Below are 24,309 nucleotides of genomic sequence, written 5' to 3'. Positions count from 1 at the left end.
ATTCAGCACATCGACTCCAGAGTCCGCATAAGAATTCTGTTGGAATATGTCTCCCTCTTTTTATTCATACAGGCTTTGGCCTACCTTTGACAACTTTGTTAGAGGAATTTTGAAGCATCACCCTGTACGTATTGAGCTGCCCACTTCAGCCTCTGTGTTTGACTTACATCTTTGCCCTGAGGATGGATCCTTGGTCCCCTTCACAGGCCTTTACTTGAGCAACCGGATCAAGGGACTTGCTCCTTTGAGCACCTTCAACCTCTCACCCCAGGTATGGTTGATAGGTGGAGAGGAAAGAAAGTGATGTGGGAAGTGAGCAGTCTGGAATTGGCTTTCTATGCCATGTGAATGTCTAGAGCTGATACTCCACTTCCTGCTCACAGGCAGAGCGAATACTATATGTGATGGATCTACTCTTGGCTGTGGGGTATCCTGTGTTGCTGACTGGAGAGGTTGGCTCTGGAAAGTCTGCCTTTGTTGAAGTCCTAGTGGAGCCCAACCACCCATGCTTGCATATCCCGATCCACTTAGCTCTCACCACAACTCATCTACGAAACCTTCTGAGTCAAGAGATCCAGAGGCAGAGCCAGGTTTGGCCAGGGAAAATCATCCCCTCTAAGGGCTCTTTACTTTTCCTGCTGGAGGACTTGCACATGGCAGCAGCTGGTGAGGGTCCAGAACTCGGGGATGGGATTGAACAGATGTCACAGGTTCCAAAAACAAAGAGCTCCTGAGATAAGAACCACTACCTAGGGGAGTAGGATGCTTTTTCCTTCTGTCACTATTACCTTGGGACTTCCTGGGTCTGACCTGCCTTCCACCTCTGTTTGCTTTTTGTAACTTCCGTAGTGAGTTATTAGCACATCATACCTTCCTAGGAGATTGGTGGGTCCTGCCCCTTCCCTCCTCCATTTCTGCATAACCATTAAACGAGGTGAAATTCCAACTAGCCTCATGCACACTCCCACAACTATTAGATCCATCACCAGGCCAAAAGTTCTTGATGTGTCACAATTTACAGTTCTTTTTCTAGGGTCCCTCTGGCTAGGTTGTCCATTTGCCCCTTGATTCCTCAGTTCTCTTTGATTGTATTTCTTTCTTTTTTCTTTTTTTCATTAATTTATTTTCAGTTTTCAACAATCACTTCCATAAGCTTTTGAGTTTAAAATTTTCTCCCCCTCCATCCCCAAAATGACATGCAATCTGATATAGGCTCTACATATACATTCCTATTAAACATATTTTCACCTTAGTCTTGTAAGGAAGAATTAGAACCAATAGGAGGAACCACAAGAAAGAGGAAACAAAACAAAACAGAAGGAAAAAAATGAGCAAATCGTATGCTTCGATCTGCATTCAAACTCCCTAATTCTTTCTCTGGATGTGGATAGCATTTTCCATCGTGAGACTTTTAGAGATGTCTTAGATCCTTGCAATGCTGAGAAGGGCTAAGTCTGTCAAAGTCAGTCATCACACAATGTGGCTATTACTGTGTACAGTGTTCTCCTGGTTCTGCTCACTTCACTCAGCATCAGTCCATACAAGTCTTTCCAAGTTTTTCTGAAAATCTACCTGCTCATCATTTCTTTTTTTTAAAAAATTTATTTTGATTTATCAACAATCACTTCCATATGCTTTTGACTTTAAAATTTTTCTCCCCCTTCCTCCCCACCACCTTCCTAAGATGGTGCACAATCTGATATAGGCTATACATATATATTCCTATTAAACATATTTTCACATTAGTGATGTTGTAAGTAAGAATTAGAACCAATAGGAGGAACCACCAGAAAGAGGAAACAAAACAAAACAGAAGAAAAAGAATAGCAAATAGTATGCTTCGATCTCCATTCAAACCCCATAGTTCTTTCTTTGGATGTGGATAGCATTTTCCATCATGAGGCCTTTGGTGATACCTTAGATCCTTGTATTGCTGGGAAGGGTTAAGTTTATCAATATTAGTTATCGCACAATGTGGCTGTTATTGTGTACAATATTTTCTTGGTTCTGCTCACTTCACTCAGCATCAGACCATACAAGTCTTTCCAGGTTTTTCTGAAGTCCTCCTGCTCATCATTTCTTATAGCACAATAGTATTCCCTTATATTCATATACCACAAATTGTTCAGCCATTCCCCAATTGATGGGCATTCCCTCAATTTCCAATTCTTTGCCACCACAGAAAGAGCTGCTATAAATATTTTTGTACATGTGGGTCTTTTTTCCATTTGTATTATGGCTTTGGGATACAGCCCTAGAAGTGCTATTGCTGGGTCAAAGGGTATGCACATTTTTACAGCCCTTTGGGCATAATTACAAATTGCTCTCCACAATGGTTGGATCATTTCACAACTCCACTAACAATGCATTAGTGTTGCAATTTCCCCACATCTCCAGCATTTATCATTTTCCTGTTTTGTCATGTTGGCCAATCTGATAAGTGTGATGTGGTACCTCAGAGTTGTTTTGATTTGTATTTCTCTAATCAATAGTGATTTAGAGCATTTTTTCATATGACTATAAATGACTTTAATTTCCTCATCTGAAAACTGCCTGTTCATATGCTTTGACCATTTGTCAATTGGGGAATGACTTGTATTCTTATAAATTTGACTTAGTTCTCTATATATTTTAGAAATGAGGCCCTTATCAGAGATAATGGTTGTAAAAATTCTTTCCCAGTTTTTTGCTTCTCTCCTAATCTTGGTTGCATTGACTTTGTTTGTGCAAAAACTTTTCAATTTAATGTAATCAAAATTATCCATTTTGTATTTTATAATGTTCTCTATCTCCTGTTTGGTCATGAATCCTTCTGTTCTCCATAAATCTGACAGATGAACTATTCCTTGCTCTCCCAGTTTGCTTATAGAATCAGCCTTTATAACTAAATCATGGACCCATTTTGGTTTTATTTTGGTATATGTTATAAGATTTTGGTCTATGCCTAGTTTCTGCCATACTCTTTTCTAGTTTTCCTGGCAGTTTTTGTCAAAGAGTGAGTTCTTATCCCAAAAGCTGGGGTCTTTGGGTTTATCAAATAGTAGATTACTGTAGTCATTGACTACTGTGTCTTGCATACCTAACCTATTCTACTGATCCACCACTCTGTTTCTTAGCCAGTACCAAGTAGTTTTGATGATTGCTGCTTTATAATACAATTTGAGATCTGGAACAGCTAGGCCACCTTCCCCTGCATTTCTTTTCATTAGTTCCCTTGATATTCTGGACATTTGTTATTCCATATGAATCTTATTTTTTTTCTAGCTCTATAAAATAATTTTTGGTAGTTTGATTGGTATGGCACTGAATAAGTAAATTAGCTTAGGTCATTTTTATTATATTAGCTTGGCCTACCCATGAACAACTGATGTTTTTCTGATTACATTTCTAATAATCATTTTATGTTCCATTTTCAAGTTTCCCCTGACCATCAGATTGGGCTGCACTCTGACTTTGCAGCTTCCTGGCCCATATGGATTTTCCTTGATCTCTGGCACTCTGGATAAGGAAGATATTTTCTTACTTGGCTTCCAGACTTTTGACCTGCATTTCAGGCTATCTGGTATTGACCTTATAGTCTATTCCCTTATCCTCCCTAGAGGTTTCACTGCCCCTGGTTCTACTACTGTCTTCACACTTGACCCATTCTTCTCTGTTCTGAAGAGTGTTCACTAGGGAGTTCTAAGTGGCCCAAATAGAAGAGACCACTATCCCCTGCTGGTTCCAACAACAACAGTAATAACTAGAATGTATATAGTACTTTAAGGTTTGCAAAGCACTTTACAAATATCTCATTTTATATTCAAAATGACACTGGGAGGAAGGTGCTGTTATTATCTCCACTTTACAGATGAGCAAATTGAGACAGGCAGAAGTTAAGTGACTTGCCCAGGAACACACAGCTAAGTAAGTGTCAGAGACTGGATTTGAACTCAGGTCATCTTGACTCCAAGTCTAGCCTTCCCAGGTTCCTCTTCTGTCTGAAGCAGCTCCACTAGATCTTATAACTATAGAACCTTCTCTGAATTGGAAGGGACATCAGAGTATATCTAATCTAACATACCTTCCAGGCCTCTGGACCATACAGAGGCACACTGATTTCCCTGTTGTATCTCCTACTGACACCATGTACTTAATCCACAGCTCTTCCCTAACACACTCCCTAAATTCCACACCACACACTCAACATCTCCTACATTTTTCATTCTCTAGCCATCATTTCATGTCACACTTCTCCTTTCCCTAATCTATATCCTCTCCCTATATACTTCTGAAATGAGGATTGAGATCCCAGGTGTAAAAGATAAAAGGGTAGACTATCCCATACCTGGAAAGTCAGGGGCTCAGAGGGGATTTTGTTCAGTGCTCACCATGGAGAAAGGACTGATGCTATTACCAAAGGTAATTTATGAAATTGCCATGTAACTGACTCCCCCCCCCCCCCCACTACCCAGGTTCCTCTCCACTCAATCTAGGGGTTAAAATGTAAATAGTCATTCACACACAATATTTATAAAACTATCATAAATTAGGTACATTATTTATTATCTCCAAAAATATATCTTATACTTCATTTCCCAGTAAGATTATTATCTCTTTCCACTCTTTTTTTTTTTTTTTTTTGCTTGGGGTTAAGTGACTTACCTAGCGTCACCACAGCTAGTAAGTGTTAAGTGTCTGAGGCTGGATTTGGACTCAGGTCCTCCTGACTCCAAGGCCAGAGCTCTATTCACTGCGCCACCTAGCTGCCTCTTTCCACTCTTAAAGTGACCAAAAAGTACACATGTTCACATTCTAATCTAGAATTTCCACTCAGCTCTCAGCTCTGTAGGACCATTGCCCAGCCATTTTCTGCCCTACTCCCAGGCAAATACCCCTTCTGCTAACAACTCTTTCCACCTCAAATGAAGGGAAAGGGAGTAATGATTGACTGCCCTGGTTTTCTGCTCCCTGTTTCAAGTGATCTCCCACACGAAAACACTCTGCCTTCACTGGCCACCACTACTTTATGTGTATTGTCTCGCTCTATTAGAAAGTGAGTTCTTTGCTTTTGTATTTGTATTCTCTGTGTTTAGCACAGTGTTTGGTCCGTAGTAAACACTTAACTACTTTTCCATTCATTTATCCTGAAAACAATTATAATGAAAAAGGTACAGTTATAAAACCCCATGTGATACCATACCATTCAAGTAGAGTCAGCTATCTCAGTGACCATCACCTACTGCTACCCTGTTACTGTTAATAACATTGATGCATATATCATTCTCAAGAGAACAAAGTTCCTAAAAGCCTTTAGCAGAGGAACTCTATTGTTAAGTCTCCCTTACCCCCAATATCACAATCATAGAGTAGTGGAATATTGCTTTTTACCTCTGAAGCAGTTTACTAGAGGATTCAGGATCAAAAGCTATCTTGATTTTCTCCCAAAGTTGGTCACTACCATTCTTTCCCTTGCAAATCTCTGCTTAATACCCTGCTGGGCCATCTCTACCATTTTCTTTGCTTGTGCTCTGACATGTAGTCTGTGATAGGATGTTGAAATCAGAGAGAAGGAAGTAAAGGAAAGAGAGTACATCTACTGTCCTTGCAGACTCCTCTTTCCAATCCCCCAACTGCTTCAAAATTGGTCATTTTATCATATGATGCTGCATGATTTGGAGTCGCAGGGCAGTCAGCTGTTTTTAAAAGTCCACTCAGCACAATAAATGAGATTCTCATTGCCTCTAGGGCACCAGGTCCAGGTATGAACCAGAGGAATGCAAAGGAAAGATGCTACTTTGTATGAGAGAGATACACATCCTTAACCCATAAACCTGATGGACTCTCATCTTTCCCATATTACACACCACTGCTCAAATCCCTCTTCCCAGACTTTATACACCATTCCTACCATTCTTCTTGGTGAATTGTGGGTACCTGGGGTTGCCAGAGAGTTTGTCCTACAAAAGGCCTGTCTCTTTTCTCTCCCTGTTGCCTGCAGACCCCACAAGGAAATGTCAGCCTGTGCTGGAGACACTACGTCAGGTCCTGAGTCAGAACACATTGTATGCCAATAACACACTGGAGCTGCAGGCAGTGCCTAGCACTTTCAACTGGCTAGCCACAGCCACAGCCTCCTGCTGCTCTGAGCTGCCCTTGTGCTCACGCTTCACCTGGCTCTTCACAGTGCTGTTGCTAGGCAATGTAAGCCGGATGACCATTTTATCCAGGCACTGTGCAGGGGTCCAAGCTTGGCTTGAGCGCTTCCCCTCCCTGGAGAGGGAGGAGGTCATGGCAAGGGCACTGGTCACTGCCACAGTGGATGCCTGGGAGGAAATGCGGACCCACTTCCCCCCATCCCCATGCCAGCCTCACTACCGCTTCTCCCCACATACTATAGAACGTCTGCTCAACAGCCTACAGCTGTTGCACCCTCAACCTCTAGTGTTCTTTTCTGAGCCACAGAGTCGGGTAGAGCAGCTGTGTCGCATGTCAGGCCTCCGGGGTGACCGCTTGGCCACTTTGGTGGCCATCAGGACCATAGCCCACCTCTGGCTGCATGAGGCCCAACGCACCTTCTCTGACCGCCTCATTACAGCCACAGAACAGGAACGCTGTGTCCAGATGCTGCTGGCTGTGGTGACCAGTGCTTTTAGTACAAGTGCCAGTTACAAGAGCATTTTGGAACCTGGGGAGGTGAAGGAGGAGGAGGAAAAGAAACTGGTGCCTGAGGTAGAATCTGAGGAGGAGTTGGCCCAGTGGGAAGACCACAGCAGCAGCGGAAGTGAAGAGGAGGGTGAACCAGGGACTAGAGACCTGCTGGCCTTGACTGTGACTTGGCCTCCACTGGGCCCTGGGCCCAAATTCCTGGGCTTGACATCTTATCCAGCACTACAACATGACAAGGCCTCTGCCTCAGACATCTCTGTGAGTCTGAACCATGATAACATCTCCTCTCCAAACCTAGAGAAAAAATCTAGGATCCGTCGTCCGAAAGCTTCTCACCTGAACTTCTTGGCCCCGCTGCTGCTACCTGCTCTGCTACTGCTGCCCCAGGAACAGGCCTCTGAGCTGCTCTTCACACAGGAACTGTCACTGGTGCCCATTGCCGAGGAACCTAGACACTACCTGAAGCAGACCTGGGAGGTGTTGGAGAAGAAGCTGGCAGAAGTGCTGCCAGAGTTGGGCCCAGGGCCCCGCCTTTCCTTGTGTCACCCCTTTGCTCAGCATGTGGTCCGCTTGGCCCGGGTGCTGGCCGGTCCACATCAGCATGGAGTTCTGCTATCTCACACCAGGGGGACAGGGCGACGAACTGCACTGCACCTAGCTGCCCGACTTAGCCAGGCTGTCCTCTTTGAGCTACCCCTGGAGTCTGAGGAGGCAATGCTGCAGTGCCTCAAGAAAGCCAGCTGGCATGCAGGGTTCCTTGGCAAGCCAGCAGCCCTGATGGTGCCGGGCAGTGCAGGTTCCTCCACTTTGAACCTCCTCTTAGGCCTTGTACAAGAAGGGTACTTGCCTGGCCTGTTCTTAGATGAGGAGCTGAAAACCATTACCGAGCAGCTGCCCGTGGAGAATACAGCTGTCAAGATTGGCTCCCAGAAGGAGGGGGTGCTGCAGAGGTGTGGTGATGCAGGCTACTCCAGAGGGGGACTGTGGGGGGGCTGGCCCTGGGAATGGAGGAGGAGGAATCTCTACTGACATGTAGTAGAAGCTTGCCATTTAGGAAAGGCATGTTCTCTGAATTCAGAAACTTCTTCTTTTTGTTGGAGGGTGGGGAGAGAAAGGGCTATAGGGGGCTGCAGAGGGTTGAGATTGGGTTGCTCAGGGGATTAAGTGGCCACCCATCAATCTCCTGCCTATAGGTTCTACCAACTGGTGTGCCAAAACCTCCATCTATTCATCCTGATGTCTGATAGTTCCAGACCTCCCCAGATCCGCCCCACCACCTTCCTGGCTCTCCTCGATCTTACTTGCACCAGCATCGACTACTATGAGCCCTGGAACCAGACTACCCTGATCAGCCTGGCCCAGCGTTACCTAGACGGTGTCTTTAACAGAAGCCTAGAACTTGGTAGGCCTGCCTCACCTCACCCCTCCTCATCTCCCCTCCCCACCCCAGCCTTGGTGAAGCTTCTCCTCTTTGCCCAAGTCCTGATAAAGCACCTCCTTTCTTCCGTCTCCTGATGAGACTTCCCTTCCCCTCCTCACCAAGCCCTAGTGAAGCACCTCCTTCCTTTCATCTCTGCCTCTTCCCTTCGTTCCCCCTTTTTGATGCTCAGTTCCTTTCCCTGTTCCCCTTTTCTTCTCTACTTTCTCACATTCAAAGGCTGGATTTCTTGCAGACTATCCCCGGCTCCCAACTCTGCATGCCTCTGTTGCCAATATGGCCAAAGTTATGGCTCTGATCCACCTGTCAGCCTCCAAATACTATCAGCTCCTCTGTCCGCTGCTGCCCTTAGCCACTCCCAAGACGTTCCTGGACTTCTTGGATACCTTCTTGCTGCTGTACTTCCACCTATCAAATCGCACCCAGAACAAGATCCAGCGGTGGGATCCTGTGCCCCTCTTCATACTCTCTCCAGATTTCCTATCCCCTGTCACCCACCCCTCTCACATCACCCCTAAGCCCATGCCTTGCCCTGTCCAACTGAGGGAATACATAGGCTCCCTTCCTGCTCTTGCCCATTTTCCAAACACCCTTTCCTGCAACCCCCGGCATCTTTTCTCAGGATTCAGACAGCCCTAGGGAAACTGACCACAGTGATAGAGGAGAACAATGCCCACAACCGCTTGGTGGAGAGCCTGGAGCGCCAGCTGCAATGTGCCCATGAGGTATGAATGGTGAGGGGATGATCCAATCCATATCAAATGTGGTGAATCAGGATGTAAGGCAGTTTTGTCAAGGGTGTGAGCAGCATCAGAAGATGATGCTAGGTTGGATTAGGAGAACTGCTGAGGTGTTGGAAGTGTTGGTAATCATAACAAAAAAGAACTGCCTTCTTACTAGAGAGCTGACAATCAAAATAGCTAGTAATGGGGTTCAGGCAAATGTATGTCAGGAAATTGAAGTCATTGCTGATAATTATCCCCTGAGATAATTACTGGTGGGGAGAAAGATCTGTGTCCAGAGCCCACTGATGCTTTTGATTATTGGAAAGATTGGTCAATAGATCTATTGGGAGAGCCATTCTTAGCAGCGCTGATGCATGATGCCTCTGGCATTGTCAAGAGGATGGTCCTCTTTCCCCTCGCACTTGGGGCATCCAGATTGGATAGGAAGAAGGTGAGTTTGTTGTGGTTCCCTCCTATGGGAATCAATCATAAAATTTTAGTCCTGTCTTCATCCTAGGAGATTAGAGAGCATGGTGAGAAATTGAACCACTTGTCTGTTTTAGTCTGTGGATTTCAGGAAAGAACTAAAAATTATCCTGTGCAAGAGCATCACTTTGGGAAGCTACCTAGAGAATGATGGAGTCCAGGTTTCCTGGGTGGCCTTCCCTGAGAGTTTATTTTGAAGCATTTTCTTCACTCTTGGTAGATAGAAAAATAGTTGATAATGGCATATGCATCAATCAGCCTTGAGGTTTTGACCAATTAACACAGATTGTTGGTGGGCCAGGCCAACAGATAGAAGAGCTGTGATGGCCCATTTCTTCTAGTCTTATTCACATGACTATTCCAGCCCTTTGAAACTGCTTCCTCCTCTTCTATCTCTATTCACATTGCCTAGGGAGAAGGAAAAGATATAAGTATTTTGAGGATATTAACTAAACTTAATTTTAAAAAAATTAACAGTGGGGCAGCTAGGTGGCTCAGTGGATAGAGCACCTGCCCTGGAGTCAGGAGGACCTGCGTTCAAATCTGACCTCAGACACATAACATTTAACTAGCTGTGTGACTCTGGGTAAGTCATTTAATCCCAGTTGCCTCACAAAAAAAAAAAAGCCTATTTTAGGGGCAGCTAGGTTGTGCAGTGGATAGAGCACTGGCCCTAGAGTCAGGAGGATGAGAATTCAAATCTGGCCTCAGACACTTGACACTTATTAGCTGTGTGATCCTGGGCAAGTCACTTAACTCCATTGCCTAGCAAACAAAACAAAATTAACAACCAAATTTAACTTTTAAAATACAAACTTTACAAAGAACTCCTTGCTAAAAAAACGACAACAATAATCCTTCACCTTACCTTAATACATAGAACAACGATTTCAGCCTTAACTTGTTGGCTAAAATGTGTCTCTCCCACTGGACCTTAATACCTTCAAATGGCACTTTCCTGTGAAGGTCCCTGGTTGCAGTTTAAGGACTGGTAACCTTTTAATTTTAATTTTATTTTCAGTTAACAAGCATTATGCCCTGTTAGATGGCATAGTTCTCAGGGAAGAGCACTTACAATGTGCCAGGAACTGTGTTAAATGCTGAGGATACAAAGAAAAGCAAAAAACTCCCTGTTCCCAAGGAGCTTCCAGTCTAATGAGGACACCTCAGGGATTAGCAGCCGGGGTGAGGAACCTGTAGCCTCAAGGCCACATGTGGCCTTCTAGGTTCTTCACAGAACAAATCCCTTAATAAAAGGATTTGTTCTGTAAAACTCAGACTCAGCCAGAAGGTCACACCCAAGGACCTAGAAGGCCATATGTGGCCTCGAGGCCTCAGGTTCCCCACCCCTGTATTAGCCTGTGGAGTGGAGTATTGGATATAGGGAGTGTCAGACATGAGAAGTAATGGTAGTAGGGGTATTCCCAGGTATGCAGTGTGGAGCTGCATAGGAAACTGAGCCTGCGTTTAGTGGTGATAGGGGAAGGAGGGTCACAATGAGGTAGTTGTTACTCTCCTAGCCCATGAGATTTATGCTTCAGGAAATGTGATCTTTAAGGGCCATGACAACTAAAATCTTTGTATTATAGGAGTATATTATTCTATCCCCACACTATTGCCTGAGTAATTGGCTAGGTTGTACCTTCTCCTTCTGACCTTCCTCTACCTATGGGGCTGGGACTGCTGGGAGGTAGAATTGGGGAGGGCCTGGCTTCTCTGTCTACAGGAGCTTGTTACCTGCCAGAAGCAGCTGGAGGTAGACCGCATCCAGTACCTTCAGTACCTGTCAGATTGTCAACAACAGGAAATACTCATCAGCAATCTTACCAAGCAGAGAGACGCATTGCAGAGTCAGGAGGAGTCACTGACTGAAGAGGTTATCCCCTGCCCCTTCCCTCTTTCCACCCCGCCTTTCATCTTCTCCCACCTATCAAACCAAGGTAATACCAGGGTGGACACAGGACCCCTCATTGAGCCCTAGAGGAAGTGACTCCTCAAAAAAAAATCCTAACCCAGTCTTGGGCTGCCTGGGCTCTCTCTATCCTCACTTGTTCCAGATTTGCTAGAGGTTAGTGATACCTTTCTCTCTTCCATTGCTACCAGTCCCTGCTCGGCCTTTAGGGATTCTGGATCTTACTTAAGTTTACCCCTTTCCTCTCTCTCAGTTCAGCCAAGAAGGGTTTTACTAAAAGATTTAAATAGTGAGTAGGCATATGGGATGAAAAGAACCCTGGATTTATAGTCAAAAGGACTGGGTTCTAGTTCTGGCTGATACTTATTAGCTGTGTGCCTTTGGGAAAGTTTTTCAACACACATTTATTAAGTACTTACTATATGCCAGACACTATGCTAAACGCTGAGGATACAAAGAAAAGCAAAAAACAGTTCCTGTTCTCAAGAGGCTTCCAGTCTAATGAGATAAACAACATGCAAATAACTATATATGACCAAGATATATGCAGGAAAAATTGGAAATAGCATCAGAGAGAAGGCATTGCAATTAATCAAGGCTGAGAATGGCTTCTTACAGAAGGTGGGACTTTAGTTGAAACTTAATGGAAGCTAGGGGAGCCGGGAGTCTGACATGAGATGGGAGAAAGTAACAATTTCCTTGAACAAAACTTTGGGAAAGTAACAACCTCCCTAAACTTCAGATCACTATCTGTTTAAAAAAAAAAAAGGAAAAAAAATGCTACTTGCCTGTCCCATGTCTTGGGCTGTATGTTGACTGACTGAATATTCCAAAAAGCATAATAAAAGGGAGTAGCAAGGGGCGCTACCTCAGGAAAACACTTTGTAACCTTTAATATACTATCAAAATGGGAACTGATATTGATGCCTACTAGATAGAAGATAAAATAGAACAAACTGAAAATATAGAATTATTTAGTTGCTTATTAACTCAGGATATCACAAAATCTTAGCATTAGAAGAGACCTCTGAAATCAGGTAGGCCAACCCGCATCTGACCAAGAATTCCCTCCACATTTCCAACAAGTAGTCATTCAGTTTTCTTTGGAATACCTCAAGCGAGGGGGAACCCACTATCTCCAGAGGCAGTCCACTTCCACTTTTGAATAGCTCTAATTTTTTTTTTTTTCCTGACATCAAGTCAAATATGCCTATTTGCAGTTTCAGTCATTGCTCCTAGTCATGAAATGTGCAACATGGCCAAGCAGAACATCTAGTCCCTATTTCACGTGAAAACCCTTCAAATACTTGAAAATAACTAATATTCTTGTTCAAAGATAGCCCTGATTACATCATGAAGATTAACCCAGCTTTCCTGGCTCATTAGTCCCATTCTTCCTGCCTTCTATCTGGCCCTGGTCCCACCATGGAGCCATTAGGCTGCCTCTGGAGAAGATTTGCCTGTGGCCCCCTTAGCAAGATCTCCTGTCCCACATAGAATTTAATGCCCTTTTAGCTCTTCCCATCATCTCCCTAGCTCAGCTCTTTCTGGAGTCGTTATTCCTTCCCATTTGCAAGGCTGAGTTAGACTTACACTGACAGTATTCAGTGAAATGTGTCACATGCATCCCAGCTCCACTTCTGGCTCTGCCTTGCTCAGCAGATTTAATTTGATGAATTCTGGCTTCCATAACTCAAATAGGGAAGCATTTCACCCAAAGGCCCTCACAATGTGACTACAAATGCCCCATTGTAAAGTAATAGCCACATACAAGTTCCACTAGTAAATGGCAAGGAAAGGAGCATCTTGCTGTAATGCTTGACCACAGAGATGTTGGTGACAAAGAGCCAGAAAAGGGGAAGACGGTTACTCATATCAGATATCTGGTGTCAGAGATTCAGAGTTGGGGACTAATAGCCCTCCAAGAAGTTCTATTTAGAGCCCTTTCCACTCTCATCCTTTTGTGGTCCCTTTTCTCAGATGTACCAGGCTGTCCTCATGCCCCTAGCCCAGCTTAAGATGGCTGATATGGAAGAGCTGCGCAGTTACCGGGCTCCACCTGCTTCTGTGGTAATGGTGACTGATGCACTCTGTGCCCTGTTCCACTGCCCCCCAGGATGGGAGAGTGCCAAGCAACTGCTTGGCAAAGAGGGCTTTTTTGAGGTAGGAGGCTTAACTCAAGTGATAAAGGGTTGGGTAGGATGAGGTGACAGGGCAAAATGAAAGTAATAGAGGTGGCTATTGGGGAAACCAGGGTAGGATTATGATTGAGATTATGAGAATTGTAAGGGGGGAGGATTAAGGGAACAGGATGATGGGGAGGTGGTCTTGAATAGAGGAGCATCACAAAGGATGATGGGGCAGGAGTCATATTGAAGGAAGGAGCAGTGATAGGGCTGAGAGGGAAAGAGAGAAGAAAAGGAGAGGCAACAGGAGCTGAAAGAGATAGGAGGAGGGGAGAGGTAATGTGGAAGGATTGAGGTGGGAAGAATTGACAGGGGCTGCGGGATACAGGAGAAGGGGCCAAGTAAACATAGGTAGGGGCTGAGGGGGTGCAGTTGTGACCCTGAACTAGTGTTTCACTCCCTTGTCCTTTGGGGACAGGACCTCGTATTCTTTGACAAAGAGACAGTAGGAGAAGCAGAGCTGCTGAGCCTGAGTCAGATACTGGAAGACCCCAGCATGAATGATGAGGTCCTGCAGCATGGGAGTCAGGCCGCAGCAGGGCTGGCTTCCTGGCTGCGGGCTGTGTTGTGCTTCAGATTGGCACAGCGCAAAGGGGTACCCACATCAGCCCTGCTGAAGCAGGTGGAGAACACACTGCTGCATGAACAGATGCGCATGGGACGCTGCCAAATGCAGGCAAAGAAGCTGCTACAGCAGAACCACATTCTGGCTCTCCAGGTTGAACAGGCTCGGCAGGCTCACAATCTGTTGGCTGAACGGCTCTCTAAGGAAATACAGGGCCAGGAATCAAAGGGACAGATGCATTTTGCCATAGTCACCCACATGAATGACTGGACTGTCCTTATTCAGGTAATCCTCCACCTTCCTCTGTCCCTGTATCATTTGATGAGTCATGCACCCTCACCTATGTAGTATGAATGCGTGCAGTATGTAGTATGCCCAGGGGAACCACCTGCCCTGTTCCTCACTCTGCTCAGCCCAGGGAGTTGTTACTACTTTTGCCCCTGCCCAGACCTAGGAATTTCCTGCCCCCGTCCCAACCTCAGTCCTGGGAACTGTCTACCCTTTGTCTCCACCAAGCCCAAGGACTTAGAAAGACTCCCACCCTGCGAGGAACATCTGAATTCAAATGTCAGCTTAGGTATGTACTGTTGTGAACCAACCACCTAACTTCTCCAAACCTTAGCCTCCCCATCTGTCAAAAGAGAATCATGAGATTTGTAATACCCATTTCATAGGGTTGTTGTGAAGCTATAGAAATATCAGCTGTGATTGGTACTTGTAGTAGAAGTAGTAGTAGTCATAGTAGTAGTAAACAACAAGAATAACATGCTCCAAAAGGCTAGGTAAACTGTCCACTCTTACCTCTCTCTGCCCAAGAAACTTTTTCCCTATCACTTTCCTCCTCCTTTAGCCCTATTTCCTTTTCCCCTTTGTCCCTATTTTTTTCTTCCCTCCTTTCTCCCTCTCTCCCAACATGAGCCCGCTTTTCTCACTTCACCTTCCTTCCATCTCTTCCTTTTCAGAAGCTGAAAGGGAACCATCAGACAATACCTGGAGATGCCCTGCTTTCTGCAGCTGCCATTAACTACCTGGGCCCTTTTCCATCCAGAAGGCGCCAGGAGATCCTTGACAAATGGTTGGCACTATGTTCAGGTCGCCAGGACCATCTGGACCCAGATGATGTGGCCTTGGAACTGGACCGAGAACAGGGCCTACCAAGAGACTTGGAAGACTTCCAGATACCCACCCTAAAACCCTTCAGCCTCTTGTCAGTGCTGAGCTCTGAGACTGAGCAGCACCAGTGGGACCGGGACATGAAGCCTCGTGCAGTGCCTACACGCGTGGCTGCCCTCCTCCTTCGCAGCCCCACTCACAGATCTACTCGACGTTGGCCCCTGATCATCGACCCTGAAGGCCAGGCCTCTCTCTGGCTGCTGCCCCTGAGCCAGCAGGATAATGAAGATATCCTAGAAATGTCCCAGTATCTTGATAGACATGAGAAAGGTATCTGGTTTTCCAGAAAGGATTTCTAGGGCTGCATCTTCCAGGAATCATAGAATCTTAGAATTAGGGTAGCAGAGATAGGGTGCTAAAAGAAGGTACATTATAGCTGGCTACCTTGACCCAGGGCTCTACTCAATTTGTACATGATCACTTCTACTGTTTGAGCTCTTTAGCCTTGAAACTAGGCCCAGTAGTTGTGCCTGTTGGCATGATGATGAGTTAGCTTTTGGTCTGTGGCAAGTGAGCAGGGAGGTTCCAACAGCCTGGAATTCTTTAGGCATTCTCTCTTTTCAGGTTATTGCTTATCAAGCAAGCATTTATTACACACCTACTGTTGTGTCAGGGACTGTGCTAGGCAACAGGGATACAAAGACAAAGGGAAACAGTCCCTGCCCTCAGGAAATTTACATTCTAACTGGGGAAACAATATGTGTATATAGAGACACATATAGAACACATGTATGGGTAGCTACAAACACACATAGAGCAGATACAAAGTGTATTTGGAGGAAGGCACTAAAGGTAGCCAGGGAATCAGGAAAGGCATTGTGTGGAAAGAGGTAATTGAGCTGACCCTTGCAGGAAATCAGGGATTCCAAGAGGGGAAGGTGAGAAGGAAGAGCATTCCAGGCATGGGATACAGCCAGTACAAAGGCACAGAGAGGTGACATAGAGTGTTACATGTGAGTAACTACAGTTAAGCTAATATGGCTGGACCACAGAGTGCATGGATAGGAGTTATGTGTAAAAATGGTGGAAAGATATATTGGGGCCAGGTCATGAAGAGTTTATGATGTCAATCAAAAGATAAACATTAGGGAAACTTAGGCTCTATTTAATAGGTTGAAGGTGACATAAGCAGACTTATGCTTTGGGAAAACCACTTTAGAGTGGAGAGAGACTTAAAGCAGGACTAATTAGAAGGGCATTACAAAAATTCAGGCAAGAACAGATAGGGGCTTGGATGAGTGGAAAGACATGGCAGCTAGGTGGCACAGTAAATAGAGTGCCAGGCCTGGAGTCAAGAAGATCTGAGTTCAAATTCAACCTCAGACACTTCCTGGCTATGTGACCCTGGGCAAGTCTATTTAACGCTGTTTGCCTCAATTTCCTCATCTGTGAAATAAGCCAGAGAAGGAAATAGCAAACCACTCCAGTATATTTGCCAGAAAAACCCCAAATGGGGTTACAAAGAGTTGGACACAACTCAAAATGACTAAACACACACACAATATGTATATGTGTATATATGTGTGAGAGTATATATATACATATATATGTATGCATTGTATATATAGATGTGTGTGTGTGTATATATACATAAATATATAATGTGTCGATAGAAATTATAAGATCAGGCAAGTGCTGGGATATGTGGAGTGAAGGAGAGTGAGGAATAGAGTATAGCACCAAAGTTGCAAGCTTTGGTGACTAGAAGGATAATAGTACCTTTGACAATAACAGAGAGGGATAGAAGAGGATTGGAAGAAGGATGGGTTTGGGAGGAAAGATAATTCTGCTTTGGACATGTTGAATTTGGGATGCCTCTGGGTCATCTAGTTTGAAATGTTCAATAGGCAGGTGGTGATGTGAGACTGGAGCTCAGGAGAGTGATTAGCACAGGATAGTTATCTACATAGAGATTCTTTCCATGGGACCTGATTGCGGTCACCAGGAGAGAGAATGTAGAGAGAGAAGTCCAAAGATAGAGCCTTGGGAAACACCCACAGTTAGTAGAAATGATGTGAATGAAGATCCATCAAAGGAGACTGAGAAGGATTGGTCAAGTCAAATCAGCAAGCATTTATTAAACACCTACTATATTCCAGGCACTGTGCCTGTCATGGAATGATAGGAATGATATGTTCAGATAAAAGAATTTCACAGTTCTTGATCTTCCATTGCCATGGAAGTGGAACATTTGTTGGGGATGGCAAGATCAAGAATGTGACCATCCCTGTGTGTAGCTGAGGTGGAGTGAAGGAGGAGAGCATGAGAGTCTTCTCTCAAGGTAAATTATGTGTGCCTCTGCTCTGACTAGACTTGGAATCTGAACACAGGAGTTTGAATGCCAGCTTTTTCAATCATCTATTTATTGCCAAATCCAGTGCCTTTTTCCCCCTCAGTCTCTAGGCTTTTTGTCCTCAGCTACACAGCTAGGTGGCACAGTGGATAGAGTGCCAGGCCTAGGGTCAGGAAGACCTGAATTCAAATCTGGCCTCAGACACTTACTAGCTAGGTAACCCTAAGCAACTCACTCAACCTGTTTGCCTCAGTTTCCTCATATGTAAAATGAGCTGGAGAAGGAAATGACAAACCATTGCCAAGAAAATCCCAAATGGGGTCATAAAGAGTCAGATACAACTGAAAACAACTGAACCGAACCAAATTGAACATTTGACACTGCTGATCAAACTCTTCTTCTGGATACTGTCTCCTCTCTTGAGTTTTTGTGACCCTTCTTTGTTGTGGTTCTTTTCCTACCTGTCTGACTGTTCCTTCATAGTTTCCATTGCACGTTTATCATGTTTTACTTTCTGTCAATAGGTATACCCTATGCCCTTACTTTCTACTACTCACTCTCTTGGTGGACTAGACTGATAGGTGGTACAGTGCTTGATCTGGAGTCAAGTTCGAATATGGCCTCGGATACTTGCTAGCTGTGTGACCTTAGGCAAGTCACTTAACCTCTGTTTACCTCAGTTTCCTCATCTGCAAAATGGGGAAAATAACAGTAGCTACTTCCAGGGTTGTCATGAAGACAAAATGAGATAATATTTTTAAAGTATTTTATGAACCTTAAAACACTATATAAATGCAAGCTATTATTATTAGTTGTAGTATTCTCATCTGGTCACATGAACTACTATCTCTATGCAGGTGACTCCCAAATCTAAGTACAGAGACTTCTTCTCTCTCTTGAACTCCAGACCCACTTCTCCATTTACCTGCTGGACAGTTCCATCTGGATGTTCCGAAAGTATCTCAAACTCAGCATCTCCAAAATTGAACTCATTATCTTTCTAGTAAGCAAGCAGTCTGCTTTTTTTGTGTCACAGGTCCCTTTGGCAGTCTGGTGAAGCCTGTGGACACCTCAGAATAATGTGCTATTTTTTTTTAATAATTGAAGAAAATGTTAAATTTAAGTTAGAAGTTAGTGTAAATAAGGATTTTTTTCTCTTCCAAGTTCACTGACCCCCTGAAATTTATACATGAGCCTGTTAGGGATCTGTGGACCCCCAGTTAAGAACCTTGCCCTAAGCAACTTCTCCTTAACTATTTCTGTTTAAATCATCATCATCTCTCCCCTTCCCAACTTTGCAATTAAGGAGTTACCCTTGGTTCTTTACTTTCCTTCATTCCACATACTCCCTATAATCAATTGCTAAGCCTTGTTGATTATATCAACTCAACATTTCTCACATCTATCACCTTATCTCTACTCCTACTACAGCCATCCCAGTTTAGGACACAGCACATTTATTTTATCTAATAGCAACTGAGTCCTCACAGCTGCAGAGCATTCCCTTTCTTCTTCTTTAATTGATTCTCTTTCACGCTGCACCTGCTGTTATATATATATATATATATATATATATATATATATATATATATACCTTCTCTCTTAAGCCTCTTATATCATCCTATGCCCTCCTCAGAAGAAAACCTTGCCTCCAGCTTGACTGAGAAAATTGTATTCATTCATCTTGAGCTCTCACTTCTCTACTGTTCAATATCTTGAAACCCCACGACATGCTTGCTCCTCATTTTATTCTCTATTGTTATAGGCTCTTAATGAAACATCCATTCTCCTTACCAAGGACAACCCCTCTACTTGATCCCATCTCTTCTCATTTCTTCCTGGCGCTTGCCCCCTTCTACCATTCTTGCCACCTCCCTCTCCAGTCTGTAATTTCTCTCTATCCACTTGTTCCTTATATCCTTTCTACAAACTGACTTAGGTTTTCCTATCCTTGAGAAAAACTTTCACTTGATCATTTGATCCTGTCTGCCCAAGCTGTTATGTTATATCTCTCTTCTCTTTCACATTTAAACTCCTAGAAAAGGCCATCTATACTCATTTTCTCCATTATCTTTACTCCTATTCATTTCTCAATCCCTTAGAATCTGGTTACTGACCACAGGATTCAAATTGATGTCTTAATGTACTTTTAATAAAGCAATTCTGGCTCTTTGTGACCACTTCTTTTTCTAGATATTCATTTAATTTCTTTTCAGTTAATTTTTTTAATAGAGAAGTTGAGGATGCTATAGATATGAAATGTTGTATGCACTTTCAGATGAGGTTGTTATATTGTTAATTTTGCTTATTATTTTACTTTGTTACAAGAGACCAATCACAGAGAGTAGATATTATATAAATCTTTGTCATGTAAAAAACAAAACATCAATAAAACTTAACATATCCACACATATATGTATATATCTGTAACAATATATAAGATATGTATATATATATATGTGTGTGTGTGTGTATTTATATTTAACACTGTTGACCCTCTCTCCTCTTGGATACTCATTCTTCTCTGGATTTTCAGGGCACTACTCTTTCCTGGTTCTGTTATCTGTATGATCACTCTTTTGCTGGCTCACCAACATTATCATACTTTTCTAACCCTGGGTATTCCCCAAGGATCTGTCCTAGATCCTCTTCTCTCTATAATGAGCCTTGGTGACCTCATCAACTCCCATGGATTTAATTATCACATCTATGCAGATGAATATCAAGTCTATACATCTGTTTCCATTCTTTCCCTTGAGCTTAAACTCAAAATATCCAAAAAGAGAACTCATAATCTTTCCCTCCCAAATCCATTTTCCAGACTTCTTTTATTTCTGTAGAAGGTGCCACCATTATCTCAATCTTCCAGATTCTTTATTTCAGCAGTACTTGACTTCTCACTCTCCTTTATTCCATATAGCCATCAATCACCAAATATTGCCATTTCTGTCTCTTTCACATCCTGCCCCTTCTTTCTACTCACAGAGCTACCACCGAAGTTCAAACCTTTATCATCTCTCACTTAGATTATTGCAGTAGCTCCTGATTGGTCTTCCTGCCTCAAGTCTTTCCCAATTCTAGTCCATCTACCACACTGCTGCCAAAGTGACATCTGTGTCATTCCCCTGCTCAATAAACTCCAGAAACTCTGAGATGAAATAGAAATTTCTCTGTTTAGCTTTCAAAGCCTTCACAATTTGACCCCAACTGATTTTTTCCCCATTCAGCACTCTCAGTCTAGCCAAACTGGCCTTTTCTCTATTCATACACATGACCTTTAAGACCCCCCTCCAGTTCCAGCAGAGAAAATTTGTGCACATTTCTGTGGGAGGAGGGAGGTCCATATTACACTATAGTTCCTACTTGTTTCTTGTGTACATGTTGTTTCCCCCTGAGAGACTTGAAATTCCTTGATGGCAGCTACTCTTTCATTTTTGTCTTTGTCCTTCCAGTGCTTAGTACAGTACCTGGAACATAGTAAGTGCTTAATAAATGATTGATTGATTTGCTAGAGAGAGAATACACTGTGATGAGGCAATGTACTCTGCCATTATGAAACCATACTAAGTGAATGAATGATAAAGCATTTATTAGGTGCTTACTATTATGTTTAGTTCTTTGCACCAAATTTTAAGAAGGATACTGGTAAGTTGGAGAGTGTCCAGAGGAAAGTGAGCAGGATGATGGAGGGCGTTAAGAACATGCTATATGATGATTAGTTGAAGTAACTGGTGATTTATCCTAAAGAAGAGAAGATTTTAGGGAGGGGATTGTAACTGGAACTGTGATTTCATTGCTAGGAAGAACTCCTGATGAGGAAACACCCTCTACCAATGCAGGCTGGCACATTTTCTGAAGCTTAAAAGTTTCAGAGTATTACCTGGACCACTGAGAGGCTAAGTAGCGTACACTGCCAGTATGTCTTGGAAGGATCCTGGCTTTGAGGCTAGTTCAATATCTGCTATACCATGCGCTTAGTGGAGGTAAATGGGGATTTGAGAGAAGAAAAGATTTAATGGGACATGATCACATTATTCAAATATTTGGAAGGTTGTGTGACATGGAGGAGGGATGAAACTTGTTTTGTTTGGCCTCAGAGGACAAAACTAGAAGCAGTGAAGGAAAGTTGTAGAATTAGATTTATTTTTATTTCATTTTAGTTTAGTTTTCAACATTCACTTTTGTAAGATTTTGAGTTGCAGATTTTTCTCCCTCCCTCCCAAAACAGCAAGTAATCTGATACAGGTTATACATGTACAGTCATATTAATCATATTTCCACATTAGTCATGTTGTGAAAGAAGAATTAGAACAAAAGGGAAAAACCACAAGAAAAAAAAAACCAAAAGAAAAGTGAAAATAGTATGCCTGATCTGCATTTAGACTCTATAGTTCTTTCTCTGGATCTGGATAATATTTTTTTATTAAGCAATTAATTTATTTTTAGTTTTCAAAATTGACTTCCACAAGATTTTGAGTTCCAAATTTTCTCCCCTCACCTGAACCCAAGACAGCTTGTATTCTGATTACCCCTTCCCCCAATCTGCCCTCCCTTCTATCACACCTCCCCCCCTTCTTTTATCCCCTTTCCCTTCTATTTTCCTGTAGGGCAAGATTTCTATACCCCATTGCCTGTATATGTTATTTCCCAGTTGCATGTAAAAACAATTTTTAACATTTGTTTTTAAAACTTTTGAGTTCCAAATTCTCTCCCTGCCTCTCTCCCCAACCACCCTTATTGAGAAGGCAAGCAATTCGATACAGGTTATACATGTGTAGTCATGCACAACACTTTCATAATAGCCATCTTGTGTAAGACTAACTATATTTCCCTCCATTGTATCCCGCCCCCATTTATTCTATTCTCTCCTTTTACCCTGTCCCTCCTGAAAAGTGTTTGCTTCTGATTACCCCTTCTTCCAATCTGCCCTCCCTTCTATCATCCCCTCCTCTCTTATCCCCTTTCCCCACCCTACTTTCCTGTAGGGCCAGATAGATTTCCATACCCAGTTGAGTGTGTATGTTATTCCCTCCTTAAGCCAAATACAATGAGAGTAAGGTTCACTCATTCCCTCTCATCTCCCCCCCTTCCCCTCCACTGTAAAAGCTTTTTCTTGCCTCTTTTATGTGAGATAATTTACTCCATTCTACCTCTCCTTTTCTCCTTCTCCCAGTACATTCCTCTCTCACCCCTTAATTTTACTTTTTAGATATCATTCCTTCATATATATATATATCATATATCATTAATATCATTATATATACTGTTTATATATATTGTTTATAATTCAACTTTCATAAGTCTGTTATGATTTCTCTTTCCTGTTTGCCTTTTCATGTTTCTCTTGAGGCTTGTATTTGAAAGTCAAATTTTTTATTCAGCTTTGGTCTTTTCATCAAGAATGCTTGAAAGTTCTCTATTTCATTGAATAACCATTTTTTTCCCCTGAAAAAATTTTGCTGGGTAGGTGATTCTTGGTTTTAATCCTAGCCTCTTTGACCTCCAGAATATCATATTTTAAGCCCTCCAATCCTTTAATGTAGAAGCTGCTAAAACTTGTGTTATCTTGATTGTATTTCCACAATACTCAAATTGTTTCTTTCTGACTGCTTGAAATATTTTCCTCCTTGACCTGGGTACTCTGGAATTTGGCTATAATATTCCTAGGAATTTTCCTTCTGGGATCTCTTTCAGGTGGTGATCGGTGGATTCTTTCAATTTCTATTTTACCCCCTGGTTCTAGAATATCAGGGCAGTTTTCCTTGATAATTTCTTGAAAGATGATGTCTAGGCTCTTTTTTTGATCATGGCTTTCAGGTACTCCAGTAATTTTTAAATTATCTCTCCTGGATCTGTTTTCCAGGTCAGTTGTTTTCCCAATGAGATACTTCATGTTGTCTTCTTTTTTTTTCATTCTTTTGGTTTTGTTTTATTGTTTCTTGATTTCTCATAAAATCATTAGCTTCCATTTGCTCCATACTAATTTTTAAGGAATTATTTTCTTCAGTGAGTTTTTGGACGTCCTTTTCCATTTGGCCAGTTCTGCTTTTTAAGGTATTCTTTTCCTCATTGACTTTTTGCACCTCTTTGCCATTTGGGTTAGTCTATTTTTTAAGGTGTTGTTTTCTTCAGTATTTTTGGGGGTCTCTTTTAGCAAGCTGTTGACTAATTTTTCATGATTTTCTTGGGTCACTCTCATTTTTCTTCCCAATTTTTCCTCTACTTCTCTTGCTTGCTTCTCAAAATCCTTTTTGAGCTCTTCCATGGTCTGAGACCAATTCATGTTTTTCTTGGAGGCTTTGGATGGTAGGAGCTTTGATTTTGTTGTCTTCTTCTGGTTGTATGTTTTGATCTTCTTTATCTATAGTCTGAGTATTTTTCTGCTCTTTGCTCATTTTCCCAGTCAATTACTTGACTTTTAAACTCCTTGTTAAGGTAGGGCTGTGTTTCCAGAGTGGAAGGCGTATTGTCTCAAGCTTCAAGGGTTTTGTGTAGCTGTTTTCAGAGGTACTTCTAGGGATCTGTAAAATTTCAGTTCTTCCACAGTGTTTAGTGTTAGAGGTGTTTACTCCTCTCCTGGTCTGTGCTGTGGTCTATGAATGACCACAAGTATTCATTTCTGCCTTGGAACTGTGAGGAGGATTTCCCTCCATGCTTCCATAAGCTCTGCCACACCAGCACTCCTCCTTGCCCCAAGACCACCACCCAGGACTGCCACCCAGATCCAAGCATGGGCAAAGCAAGAGAATCCTGCCTCAGTGCCAGGAAAGAGATTCCTGCAATCCCCCTCTGATCAGCCACTTGATCCCCCCCGCCATCTGTGGGCCAAGAGCTCTGGAAGTAGTCACCGCCACAGCCACCATCCCATTGCAGGGGCCAGACT

The 24,309-nt window shown here is 43.0% G+C and overlaps 1 protein-coding gene across 1 annotated transcript in view; it reads left to right on the top strand.

Annotated features, from left to right (window-relative positions):
- Nucleotides 1–24,309, top strand: part of DNHD1 (dynein heavy chain domain 1) — a 128,802-nt gene that overhangs the window by 81,724 nt on the left and 22,769 nt on the right. The window contains 12 exon segments of the mRNA XM_027864476.1: nucleotides 73–271; nucleotides 384–666; nucleotides 5,981–7,598; nucleotides 7,842–8,050; nucleotides 8,322–8,526; nucleotides 8,709–8,811; nucleotides 11,024–11,173; nucleotides 13,190–13,372; nucleotides 13,814–14,245; nucleotides 14,923–15,403; nucleotides 18,463–18,479; nucleotides 21,751–21,778. Coding sequence (XP_027720277.1) covers nucleotides 73–271; nucleotides 384–666; nucleotides 5,981–7,598; nucleotides 7,842–8,050; nucleotides 8,322–8,526; nucleotides 8,709–8,811; nucleotides 11,024–11,173; nucleotides 13,190–13,372; nucleotides 13,814–14,245; nucleotides 14,923–15,403; nucleotides 18,463–18,479; nucleotides 21,751–21,778 — 3,908 coding nt within the window.

Source organism: Vombatus ursinus, unplaced genomic scaffold, assembly GCF_900497805.2.
Source record: "Vombatus ursinus unplaced genomic scaffold, bare-nosed wombat genome assembly UNPS02014775.1, whole genome shotgun sequence".
In the NCBI taxonomy this organism is placed as follows: Eukaryota; Metazoa; Chordata; class Mammalia; order Diprotodontia; family Vombatidae; genus Vombatus; species Vombatus ursinus.
This window is presented reverse-complemented; position numbering and strand designations above follow the sequence as displayed.